The sequence below is a fragment of the Cetorhinus maximus genome, chromosome 4 (genome assembly GCF_964194155.1).
Source record: "Cetorhinus maximus chromosome 4, sCetMax3.hap1.1, whole genome shotgun sequence".
NCBI lineage: Eukaryota > Metazoa > Chordata > Chondrichthyes > Lamniformes > Cetorhinidae > Cetorhinus > Cetorhinus maximus.
In genome coordinates, this window is record NC_135882.1 from 137,118,708 (window position 1) to 137,131,682 (window position 12,975).

The 12,975-nt window shown below is 44.1% G+C and overlaps 1 protein-coding gene across 1 annotated transcript in view; it reads left to right on the plus strand.

Annotated features, from left to right (window-relative positions):
* Positions 1-12,975, plus strand: part of scap (SREBF chaperone) — a 171,160-nt gene that overhangs the window by 112,936 nt on the left and 45,249 nt on the right. The window contains exon 14 of the mRNA XM_078540912.1: positions 7,637-7,834. Coding sequence (XP_078397038.1) covers positions 7,637-7,834 — 198 coding nt within the window. The remainder of the gene's footprint in view (positions 1-7,636; positions 7,835-12,975) is intronic.

Consider the following 12,975-nt stretch of genomic DNA (forward strand, 5'->3'; position numbering starts at 1 on the left):
CTGGGAAAGGAGTTTAGCAGAAAAGACGGTTGATGAACAATGGCAGACTTTTAAGAAAATAGTTCATTGACTCACCACAAAGATATATCCCAGTGAGGAAGAAGGATTCTAGGAAGGGGATAAACCTTAACCATGGTTAACCAAGGAAGTTAAGGATAGTATCAAATTGAAAGAAAAAACATATAATGTGGCAAAGATTAGTGGTAAATCAGGGGATTAGGAAGCTTTTAAAAACCAACAGAAGATGACCAAAAACATAACAAAGGGGTAGAAAATAAAGTTTGAGGGTAACCTAGCAAGTAATATAAAAACGGACAGCAAGAGCTTCTTTAAAAATATAAAAAGGAAGAGAGAGGCCAAAATAAACATAAGCCCCTTAGAGAATGAGGCTGGGGAAATAATAGTGGGGAACCAGGAAATGACAGAGGAGTTGCATAAATACTTTGCATCAGTCTTCATGGTAAAAGACGTTAATAGCATTCCAAAAATATTAAGTGCGGAATTTCCCATCCCGCTGGTGTCGGGCGTGATTGGTGGTGTGAGCGGACAATATGGCGCCATCAGTTTTATGACAGCAGGAAACTAGTTCGCAATTGTCTGCTCAACCTGCCAATGGCGGGCTTCATTTCCTGCCATCGGATGTCGGGAACCTAATTATAATACATAAGCATATCATTATCAGGCCAGCCTGCCGGAATCATTCCCCACCCCCCCCCACCCCCCCTCACTGGATCATCCGTCCACGTCGGCGGGAAAGCACACCGACGTGTTTCACAATAGCACATAAAAGGTGTGCACTTGTCGGCCCGCACTTTGAGGGGAACACGGGAGGTGAGTACACAGTAATGTTGTGTAGCGCTCGCCAGGGTCGCATGTTGGACTTCAAGCTTTAGGGGTGTCGGGGTGTCCAGGTTAAGGGCAGCCTTGCGATTGAGGTGACTGGTGGCGAGAGGGGGCAAGGGCACCCCTGCTATTGAGGCAACTGGTGAGGGGCGCTGCCTTGTCCTGCTGTTGAATATAGCGCATGAGCATTTGGAGTGGGGGGTAGGGTGGGTGAGAGAAGTGGCCACGCATTCAGGAAACCTGTGTAAAGTGACCATTCCTCTGCAACTGAGACAATTCAGGTGCAGCCACATTGATATGATTGGGGTTGGGCTCCTAGCTTATCCGCCCACTCAAGCAACACAGACGCATCAAAGTGCTCCAGAGTCCTCCTCCACTCTCTCTCTCTCCCCCCCCCCACCCCCCCCACCCCCCCCCCTCCCCCCCCCCACCCACCCGTCACAGACTGCAAGTTCTTGAGCATTTTAGTGGATTGCAGAACAACTGGACAACTGCACACATTGTACAATCTCCCTGCTAAAGCTGGCCATGGAGCACTCATTGCTGGAGGCGCTCACAGCCCCTTGCAATGTCAGCATCCCAGTTCGTATTAGTCTCCTCCATGGTTCAAGCTAACAGGGCAGCCATGCAGCGCACTAATCTCCGTCAGCAGGCTGCCTCCACCTCTGCTGTGGATGTTTGGGGAGCACCAAGATGTAGTGGCAGGGTTAGGAAAGTTAAGGAGAATTAGTTGTACAGCCTGGGCACGGGTGTTAATCACTTATACAAACTGTTCACTGTTGTCAATAAACCCCAAGAATGTCTCCCTACCTATGGCTTTGTTCTGATGAGCAGTATTCTTGTCACTTAGATGTGAAACCTTTCTGCACAAGACAAAGGCAGGTGTCTCAGTCCAGGGCCTCTTCCCTGTGCTTTGTGCAGCCTTCAGACCGAAGTGATGGTCCGGCCTCACATTCAGTGGAAATTTACTGATGCCTGCACCTCGGCGGTGCTCGTCATTACTGCCAGAATGTAGTGGGCAGGCGCCACAGAATTCTCTCATTCTCTCGGTGTGCTCTCAGCACCTTTAAGGAGGGGCTGGCCCCCATCTCTTCAGCATCTGTGACCGCTGATGCTGTAATCCGGCTCCTGAAGGGCTCAGGTGCTGAAAGCAGACAAAGGATCAGATGCTTCTGAAGGAGTTCCATGGCTGCGTCTCTATGATATGTCCCTGAAGACAGAACACAAGAGATCTTCCCTTGGCCAGACAAGAGTCAGACTTTTACAGAGGCTATGTGAAGATTTATGGAATGCCCTCACTGCATGTCGTCATCATCCTCCTGCAATTGAGTGACTATTAGGGCCAAGTTTGCGGTTGACACAAAAATAAATGGGAAGGCAAATAGTGAGGACGGCACAGAGCCTACAGAGGGATATAGATGGGTTAAGTGAGTGGGCAAAAACTTGGCAGATGGAATATAATGTGGGAAAATGTGAGGTTATGCACTTTGGCGGGAAGAATAGAGGAGCTGAATATTACTTAAATGGTGAAAGGCTGCAGCACAGAGGGATTTGGGAGTCCTTGTGCATGAATCCCAAAAAGCTAACATAGAAGTTCAACAGGTAATAGGGAAGGCAAATGGAATGTTGGCCTTTATTTTGAAGGGAATGGAGTATAAAAATAGGGAAGTTTTGCTAAAACTATACAAGACACTAGTTAGACCACACCTAGAATAGTGTGAACAGTTTTGGTTCCTTTATCTAAGGAAAGGTATCCTGGCATTGGAGGCAGTCCAGAGAAGGTTCACTAGGTTGATCCCGGGTATGGAGGGATTTTCTCATGAGGAGAGGTTGAGTAGGTTGGGCCTGTACTCATTGGAGTTTAGAAGAATGAGAGGCGACCTTATTGAAACATATAAGATTCTTAGGGGGATTGACAGGCTGAGAGGTTGTTTCCCCTTGTGGTAGAGTCTAAGACCAGAGGGCATAATCTCAGAGTAAGGGGTCACCCATTTAAGGCAGAGATGAGGAGGAATTTCTTCTCTGAGGGTAGTGAATCTGTGGAATTCTTTACCGCAAAGGGCTGTAGACGCTGGGTCGTTAAGTATATTTAAGGTTGAGATAGACTGGTTTTTAATCAGGAAGGGAGTCGAGGGTTATGGGGAAAAGGCAGGAAGGTGGAATTGAGGATTATCAGATCAGCCATGATCTCATTGAATGGCGGAGCGGACTCAATGGGCCGAATGGCCTACTTCTGCTCCTATGTCTTCTGGTCTTAGGTTACAAGGTACAGGCAAGGCCTAGAGTGGCCTGCATGCCCTCATCAAAATTGAGAATTTTAAGTGGCCTATTAATTGATACTCATGGGCTGCTTCCCGCCCAGCCGCAATTTTAAATCAGCAGGAGGAGGTCGAGGATGGGGGCTAATTGGGCAGGTTACCCTACTTGGGCTCAGGTGGAGAAGGGGGTCCCCCCAAATGGTCGGCCCTCCCTCTCCCAACTCGCCACCTTCCCTCTTTCCCCCAAACCTACCCACCTCTTTCTCCCACACCTGGCACTTAGAACCTGGGGGTTAAGTGTAGTCCCAGCAGCACCAGTAGTGCCAGCATTGGCCACCACTCCTGGTGGTGCTGCTGGATCTACAGGCTTATTGGCCAATCAGATTTGTTGTCAGCTCTCTGAGTGGGACTTCCTCCTGGGTGATGGTGGGCGGGGGGCGGGGGTCCCACTTCCAACCAATTAACATTCCATGAAGTTAGTTGCCTGCATCCTTGCTGACTTTTTAGCCCACAGTCCAAAAAATGCTACCCAAGATTTTTATAAATCGTACTCTTCAAACCCACAATGGGCAAATGAAATATGTAAATTTAGTGGGACAATATATTTAAACATATAGTGTCTTTCAGGGTAGAAATTAGAGAACATTCATCTGATGCGAAGTTAGATTTATTTGAGCATCCAAATTCATCAAGCGATAAATCTTGTGATTACAACTGTCAATGAGCTAGATGGTTGTTGACATTTTTCATGTTGATATAGGCATCACTTTGTTAGTATCGGTGGATGAAGCTCTCCATTTGCTTCTGTCCAGCTGCCTGTGTCCTTACTTTTAAGTTTACCATTAATTATCTGATGTTATAGCTCCTAAATAACTATGTAACTAAGAAACAGAATGTTTAGCTGAATGTATTTAGATATTTTAGCTACACTTATTTTGTGTTTTTCTGGTATCATTTGACTGGTAGTCCTACTTGGTGCATTGTCTCTCTGGAAGTCTCAATAATTAAATGAATTCTTAAGCATCAGGTATATAAAGTGATATCTAATTGGTATTACAAATATGCACCTGGTTTTTTTTAAAGATTTTTTTTAGTTTTAGTTTTAAATTAGTTTTTTTTAAAGATTAAAGATTTAAAGAGATGTTGCAGGAGGGAGGGCTTCATGTTTCTTGACAATTGGGCTCTGTTCCAGGGAAGGTGGGACCTGTTCCGACGGAACGGTTTGCACATGAACTGGAGGGGGACTAACATCCTTGCGGGTAGGTTTGCTAGTGCTGCTCCGGGGCGTTTAAACTAGATTTGCAGGGGGAGGGGAACCAGAGTGTTAGAGCAGATAGTGGGGTGGAGGAGGATAAAGGTCAAGCGAGGAATGCATGTACAGACAGAAATCAAGGGTCCGTACGTGACAAAAATGTTCTCAGGTGCATCTATTTCAATGCAAGGAGTATTGTCGGAAAGGCAGATGATCTTAGGGCGTGGATTGGCACATGGGATTACGACATTATTGCCATTAGTGAGACTTGGTTGCAGGTGGGGCAGGACTGGCAGCTCAATGTTCCGGGGTTCCGTTGTTTCAGACGTGATAGAGGGGGAGGGATGAAAGGGGGAGGAGTGGCATTACTAGTCAGGGAAAATATCACAGCTGTGCGTAGACAGTACAGCCCGGAGGGCTCGTCTATAGAGGCCATATGGGTGGAGTTGAGGAATGGGAAAGGTGTGACCACACTAATAGGGTTGTATTATAGACCGCCCAATAGTCAGAGAGAATTGGAGGAGCAAATCTGTAGAGAGATAGCAGACCGATGTAAGAAACAGAAAGTTGTGATAGTAGGAGATTTTAACTTTCCACATATTGACTGGGACTCCCATACTGTAAAAGGACTGGATGGCTTGGAGTTTGTCAAATGTGTTCAGGAAAGTTTTCTAAATCAATATATAGAGGTACCAACGAGAGAGGATGCAATACTTGATCTCCTATTAGGGAACCAGACAGGTCAGGTGACAGAAGTATGTGTAGGCGAACATTTTGGGTCCAGTGACCACAATGTCATTAGTTTTAAGCTAATTATGGATAAGGATAGGTCTGGTCCTCAAGTTGAGATTCTAAATTGGAGAAAGGCCAATTTTGTGGAAATGAGAAAGGATCTAGGAAGAGTGGATTGGTATAAGTTGTTTTCTGGCAAGGATGTATTCAGTAAGTGGAAGGCATTCAAAGGCGAAATTTTGAGAGTACAGAGTTTGCATGTACCTGTGAGGATTAAAGGCAAAGTTAACAGGCATAGGGAACCTTGGTTTTCAAGGGATATTGCCAATCTGGTTAAGAAGAGAGAGGTGTATAGCAGGTATAAGCAACAAGAAGCAAATGAGGTACTTGTAGAGTATAGAAAACGTAAGAAAATACTAAAAAAGGAAATCAGGAAGGCAAAAAGAAGACATGAGGTTGCTTTGGCAGATAATGTGAAGGTAAACCTGAAGGGTTTCTACAAGTATATTAAGAGTAAAAGGATAGTAAGGGACACAATTGGTCCCCTTGAAGATCAGAGTGGTCGTCTATGTGTGGAGCCTCACGAGATGGGGGAGATCTTAAACAGTTTTTTTGCATCAGTATTTACTGAGGAAACTGGCATAGTGTATAAGGAAGGAAGGGAAACAAGCAGTAGTTTCATGGAACATATAGACATTAAAGAGGAGGAGGTGCTTGCTGCCTTACAGCGAATAAAGGTAGATAAATCCCCCGGGCCTGACATGATATTCCCTCGGACCTTGAGGGAGACTAGTGTAGAAATTGCAGGGGCCCTGGTAGAAATATTTAAAATGTCCTTAGCCACGGGTGAGGTGCCGGAGGATTGGAGGGTAGCTCATGTTGTTCCGTTGTTTAGAAAAGGCTCCAAAAGTAAACCAGGTAATTACAGGCCAGTGAGCCTGACGTCAGTGGTAGGTAAATTATTGGAAGGTGTTCTGAGAGATCGGGTATATAATTATTTGGACAGCCAAGGGCTGATTAAGGATAGTCAGCATGGCTTTGTGCGTGGTAGGTCGTGTTTAACGAACCTTGTAGAGTTTTTCGAGGAGGTTACCAAGAATGTAGATGAAGGAAAGGCTGTGGATGTTGTCTACATGGACTTTAGTAAGGCCTTTGACAAGGTCCCACATGGGAGGTTAGTTCAGAAGGTTCAGACACTTGGTATCCATGGAGAGGTTGTAAACTGGATTCAAAATTGGCTGTGTGGGAGAAGACAGAGATTGGTAGTGGATGATTGCTTCTCAGACTGGAGGTCTGTGACTAGTGGTGTGCCTCAGGGATCTGTACTGGGACCATTGTTGTTTGTTGTCTATATCAATGATTTGGATGATAATGTGGTGAATTGGATCAGCAAGTTTGCTGATGATACTAAGATTGGAGGCATTGTGGACAGCGAGGAAGGCTTTCAAAGCTTGCAGAGAGATCTGGACCAACTGGAAAAATGGGCCAGAAAATGGCAGATGGAATTTAATGCGGAAAAGTGTGAGGTGTTACATTTTGGAAGGTCAAACCAAGGTAGGACATACACAGTAAATGGTAGGGCACTGAGGAGTGCGGAGGAACAAAGGGATCTGGGAGTTCAGATACATAATTCCCTGAAAGTGGCGTCACAGGTAGACAAGGTTGTAAAGAAAGCTTTTGGCATACTGGCCTTCATAAATCAAAGTATTGAGTATAGGAGTTGGGATGTTATGGTGAGGTTGTATAAGACATTGGTGAGGCCAACTTTGGAGTATTGTGTGCAGGTCTAGTCGCCTAACTACAGGAAGGATATCAGTAAGATTGAGAGAATGCAGAGAAGATTTACTAGGATGTTGCCGGGTCTTAAGGAGTTGAGTTACAGGGAAAGATTAAACAGGTTAGGACTTTATTCCTTGGAGCGTAGAAGAATGAGGGGAGATTTGATAGAAGTTTACAAAATTGTGAGGGGTATAGACAGAGTAAATGTGAGTAGGCTCTTTCCACTTAAATTAGGAGAAATAAACAGGAGAGGACATGGCTTTAGGGTGAAAGGGGAAAGGTTTAGGGGGAACATTAGGGGGAGCTTCTTCACTCAGAGAGTGGTGAGAGTGTGGAACGAGCTAACATCTGAGGTGGTAAATGCGGGCTCACTCTTAAGTTTTAAGAATAAATTAGATAGATACATGGATGGGAGAGGTGTGGAGGGTTATGGACTAGGTGCAGGGCAATGGGACTAGCGGAATAATATTTTGACACAGACTAGAAGGGCCGAATGGCCTGTTTTCTGTGCTGTAGTGTTCTATGGTTCTATTAAATTGACTTTTATGGATGCAGTCTACATTCCTTAGACCGTTAAAATCCAAGCTTGGTATCATCTACTCACTAGCACTTCGTTTACCATACCATCTTTTTGTTTGCTTGCTTTGTTGCTAGAATCTTGTATAATAAGTTTTACCCTTCCAATGAAATGTTTAAAACTATAGCTAAGGACAAAATCTACATGCTACTGTTGAAACAGACCTGATTTTGATTGCTACTTGTTTGTTTACAGATATGTTAGCATTCTTCCCATCATCCCAGTCTCCTTCCATTTGAGTCTGCAAGATGCTTTGGATGCACGACACCCTCAAGATGCAAAGCGATACCATTCCATTTTCTCAGATTATGAAGAGTCAAAAAACATTGATGGAACCTCAAGGGAACATGCCTCCGCTAAACCACAAATTCCTTTAGACATCACTCTCTACAAGTAAGGCCTAAGGCACCAATTAAAGCCGATTGTCATAAGTGTGATTCTTTTTCAAGGGATTAGTGCCATCAGGACACACTATGTATAAGGTCAGGATTGGCTTATTACATAGTTTAGGGTAGCTGTGTTTCATTGGTTTCAGCACATGCTGGTTTTATTGCACTGAAAATCCATTAACACTTCAGCTATCTGCATTAAGCCACTCACATTACTGGCTGTGATGACAACACATGGATAATATCACATCCTGCATACTGCAGTATATAAAAGGTTTTTGCATCATGTTACTGAGCAGTTGTTATATCAACAACAGCAAATGTTTAGAATTGTTCTGATGAAAGACCACCATTCTGGAATATTAACTCTGTTTCTCTCCCCGCAGACGCTGCTTGATCTGCTGAGTATTTCTAGCATTTTCTCTTTTTATTTCCGATTTCCAGCACCTGCACTATTTTGCTTTTTGTGTAGAGAAATGTTGTCAGTTCATAGAATCATACAATGATGCAGCACAGAAAGATGCCATTCAGCCTATCACACTTTTGCCAGCTCTTTGATAGAGCTTGCCAATTTATCCAACTTCACTATGCTCTTTTTCCCATAACCCTGCTAATTTTATTCTTTCAACTATTTATCCAATTTTCTTTTGAACATTACAATTGAGTCTTCTTCTATCACCCTTGTAGGCAGGAAATTCCAAGTCATTAACAACTCGCCATGTCAACCATATTAAATCCGAGTCCTCTGTTTACCAACCCTTCTGGCACTGGAAATAGACTTTCCTTATTTACTCTTGACCATCATTAATGTTTTGATAGAATCTAAAAAATTTCCTCTTAACCTTCTCTGCTCTAAGGAGGATAACCCCACCTTCTCCAGTCTCTCCACATAACTGAAGCTCTTCATCCCAAGTACCATTCTAGGAAATCTCTTCCGCACCCTCACCATGTTCTTGAGCATCTTTCCTAAAAGTATGGTACCCATAATTGAGTGTAGTTCACAAAAGGCATTCAATGAAGTGCCACAGAGCTGTGAAGGATTTTGTAGCGGGAATTGGTGCCATATATGTTAAGTGGACTGTCTAGAGGATCCATGAGATCTATCTTTGTTGTATCTGCTATCTAAAGTATAATTTATCATTCATATTGACCACAATTTGCCTGTTAATTTATTTAATTTATGTTTATTTTGGTTTGACTGTTGAAGTAAAAATAATGAAAAGTAAAATCTTATCTACTGGTTTCTCGTTGGGGTCGTTGGTAAACTCAGTTCTTTTAGTTTGTTGTTCTCCACTGGAATCATAACAATGTTGGAACCGGCCAGCATGCCAGTTTCCTGACCCAGTTCCCAGTGTCAGCCATTTTGGTCGAAGTAGGTGCTGGGCCAGCAAGGCTGCCGCCCCTCCCCCCCACCCACTAGGCACGCAGCCAATTAGGTTAATCAAGAGCTTTGTTAAAGGTAAGTTAAGGAAGCCAACTGGGACTTTTCAGTCAGCCTCCAGTTTCCTAATGCTGCTTTCTCTATTTTTTATTGAAATGTTTAAAGAAACAGCAGAGAGGCAAACTTCCTTTTGAAGTGCCCTCTCAATTACTTACCACTTGTTGCAGCTGGGTGCTCCTCTGATTGACTCTCCAGCTTCAAGAGCCTGGCCATCACCTTTAATTGGACGGTAAACCATGCCGATTAAGGGGGCTCACCAGTCACAATCCCAAAGACTGACTATTGCCCCCTGGGGACAGTTTTGGAACCTGGAATCAGACCCAGCTCCTGTTACCTGCCTCCAAAGTGAAAATTCAGCCCATTGGCTCTGAAAGCTTCCCACCAGCCACATTAGGCTCATTGGCCTGTAGCTTAAATTTTATCCCTTTTTTTTAAACAGTAGTGTAACATTTGTAATCTACCAGTCCTCTGACACCATCCCTATATCAAAGGAGGATTGGAAGATTGTGGACAGAACATCAGCAATTTGAACCTTCTTTCCCTAAGTAACTTATATTATATATTATATAAAAGATATTATAGTTTCCTTGATATTGCAATCTGTTAAAATAGTCGTTTGGTAGTACAGAACTTGAGTATTGCCGAAAAATGAGACATGTCAAAACTTTTCATCTTGCACTCTTCAGGACTCTTTGCAAGAATACCAATATAGGGGGAAACATAGAAAATAGGGGCAGGAGTAGGTCATTCACCCCTTCAAGAGTGTTCCGCCATTCAACATGATCATGGATGATCCTCTATCTCAATGCCATACTCCCACGCTCTCCCCATACCCCTTGACGCCTTTAGAGTCCAGAAGTCTATCTATTTCCTTCTTAAATATATTCAGTGACTTGGCCTCCACAGCCTTCTCTGGTAGAGAATTCCATAAGTTCACCACCCTCTGAGTGAAAAAGTTTCTCCTCATCTTAGTCCTAAATGGTCTACCTAGTATCCTGAGACTATGATCCCTTGTTCTAGACTCCCGCCCACCAGCCAGAAGAAACATCATCACTGTATCCAGTCTGTCCATCCCTGTCAGAATTTAATACATTTCGATTACATTTCATTCTTCTAAACTCCAGTGAATACAGGCCTAGTCAACCCAATCTCTCCTCATACAAAAATCTTCCCATCCCAGGAATCAGTCTGGTGAACCTTTGCTGCACTCCCTCTGTGGCAAGTGTATCCTTTCTTAGGTAAGGAGACCAAAACTGCACAGAGTATTCTGAAGTATGGTCTCACCAAGGCCCTGTAGAGCTGCAGAAAGACATCCTTGCTCCGGTACTCAAGTCCTCTCGGAATGAAGGCCAACATACCATTTGCCGCCTTAACTGTTTGCTGCACCTGCTTGCTTTCAGTGATTGTTGTAAAAGAACACCCAGGTCCCTTTGTACTTCAGCATTTCCCAATCTATCACCATTTAAATAATACTCTGCCATTCTGTTTTTCCTACCAAAGTGAATAACTTCACATTTATTCATGTTATACTGCACCTGCCAAGTATTTGCCCACTCATTCAACCTGTCTAAATGGGAGAGTTACTAAATGAATACTTCTCATCAGTATTCACCAAAGAGAAGGACTTAGCGGTCGATTTGTCTAGGGAAGAGTGTGTAGATAGCCTGGATCATGTTGAGATCAAAAAAGAGGAGGTGTTAGGCATCTTGAAAAATATTAAGGTAGATAAGTCCCCAGGGCCAGATGGGATCTACCCCAGAGTACTGAGGGAGGCAAGGGAGGAGATTGCTGGGGCCTTGACAGAAATCTTTGTATCCTCACTGGCTACGGATGAGGTCCCAGAGGACTGGAGAATGGCCAATGTTGTTCCATTGTTTGAGAAGGGTAGCAGGGATAATCCAGGAAATTACAGGCCGGTGAGCCTTACGTCAGTGATAGGGAAATTATTGGAGAAGATTCTTCGTGACAGGATTTACTACCATTTGGAAGCAAATGGGTGTATTAGTGAGAGGCAGCATGGTTTTGTGAAGGGGAGGTCGTGTCTCACTAACTTGATCGAGTTTTTCGAGGAAGTGACAAAGATGATTGACGATGGAAGGGCAATGGATGTTATCTACATGGATTTCAGTAAGGCCTTTGACAAGGTCCCTCATGGCAGACTGGTACAGAAGGTAAAGTCGCACGGGATCAGAAGTGAGCTGGCAAGACAGATACAGAATTGGCTTGGTCATAGAAGACAGAGGGTAGCAGTGGAAGGGTGCTTTTCTGAATGGAGAGCTGTGACTAGTGGTGTTCCGCAGGGATCAGTGCTGGGACTGTTTGCTGTTTGTAGTATACATAAATGATTTGGAGGAAAATATAACTGGGCTAATTAGTAAGTTTGCAGACGACACAAAGGTTGGAGGAGTTGCAGATAGTGAAGAGGATTGTCAAAGGATACAACGGGATATAGATTGGTTGGAGACTTGGGCGGAGAAATGGCAGATGGAGTTCAATCCGGACAAATGCGAGGTAATACATTTTGGAAGGTCTAATACAGGCAGGAATTATACAGTAAATGGCAGAACCCTTAAGTGCATCGACGGGCCGAGGGATCTGGGTGTATAGGTCTACAGGTCACTGAAAGTGGCAACGCAGGTGGATAAGGTAGTCAGGAAGGCATATGGCATGCTTGCCTTCATTGGCAGGGGTATTGAGTATAAAAGCTGGGAAGTCATGCTGCAGCTGTATAGAACCTTGGTTAGGCCACGCTTGGAATATTGCGTGCAATTCTGGTCACCACATTGCCGGAAGGATATGGAGGCATTGGAGAGAGTGCAGAGGAGGTTTACCAGGATGCTGCCTGGTCTGGAGGTTATTAGCTATGAGGAGAGGTTGGAGAAACTCGGATTGGTCTCACTAGAGCGACGGAGATTGAGGGGCGACTTGATAGAAGTTTACAAAATTATGAGTGGCCGGGACAGAGTAGATAGTCAGCAGCTTTTTCCCAGGGTGGAAGAGTCAATTACTAGGGGACATAGATTTATGGTGAGAGGAGAAAACTATAGAGTAGATGTGCGGGTCAAGTTTTTTACGCAAAGGGTAGTGAGTGTCTGGAATTCGCTACCAGAGGAGGTGGTGGAAGCAGGTATGATAGTGGTGTTTAAGAGGCAGCTTGACAAATGCATGAATAGGATGGGAATAGAGGGATATGGACCCCGGAAGTGCAAATTGTTTTAGTTTACGGGCAATATAATCGGCGCAGGCTTGGAGGGCCGAAGGGCCTGTTCCTGTGCTGTACTTTTCTTTGTTCTTTGTTCTAAATCGTCTTGCAGCCTCTTAACACCCTCCTCACTGCTCACATTCCCACCAAGTTTTGTGTCATCAGCAAACTTGGAAATATTACATTTAGTTCCCTCATCCAAATCATTGATATTTATCGTGAATAGTTGGGGCCCAAGCACTGACCCCTACTGAACCCTGCCAGTCACTGCCTGCCTCTCCAAAAAAGACTCATTTATTCCTACCCTCCGTTTCCTGTCTGCTAACCAGTTCTCAATCCATGCCAGTATATTACCCCCAATCCCATGTGCTTTAATTTTGCACACTAACCTCTTATGTGGGACTTTATCAAAAGCTTTCTGAAAATCCAAATACACCACATTCATTGGTTCTCCCTTACCTGCTGGTTACACCCTCAAAAAAACTCCAGTAGGTTTGTCAAA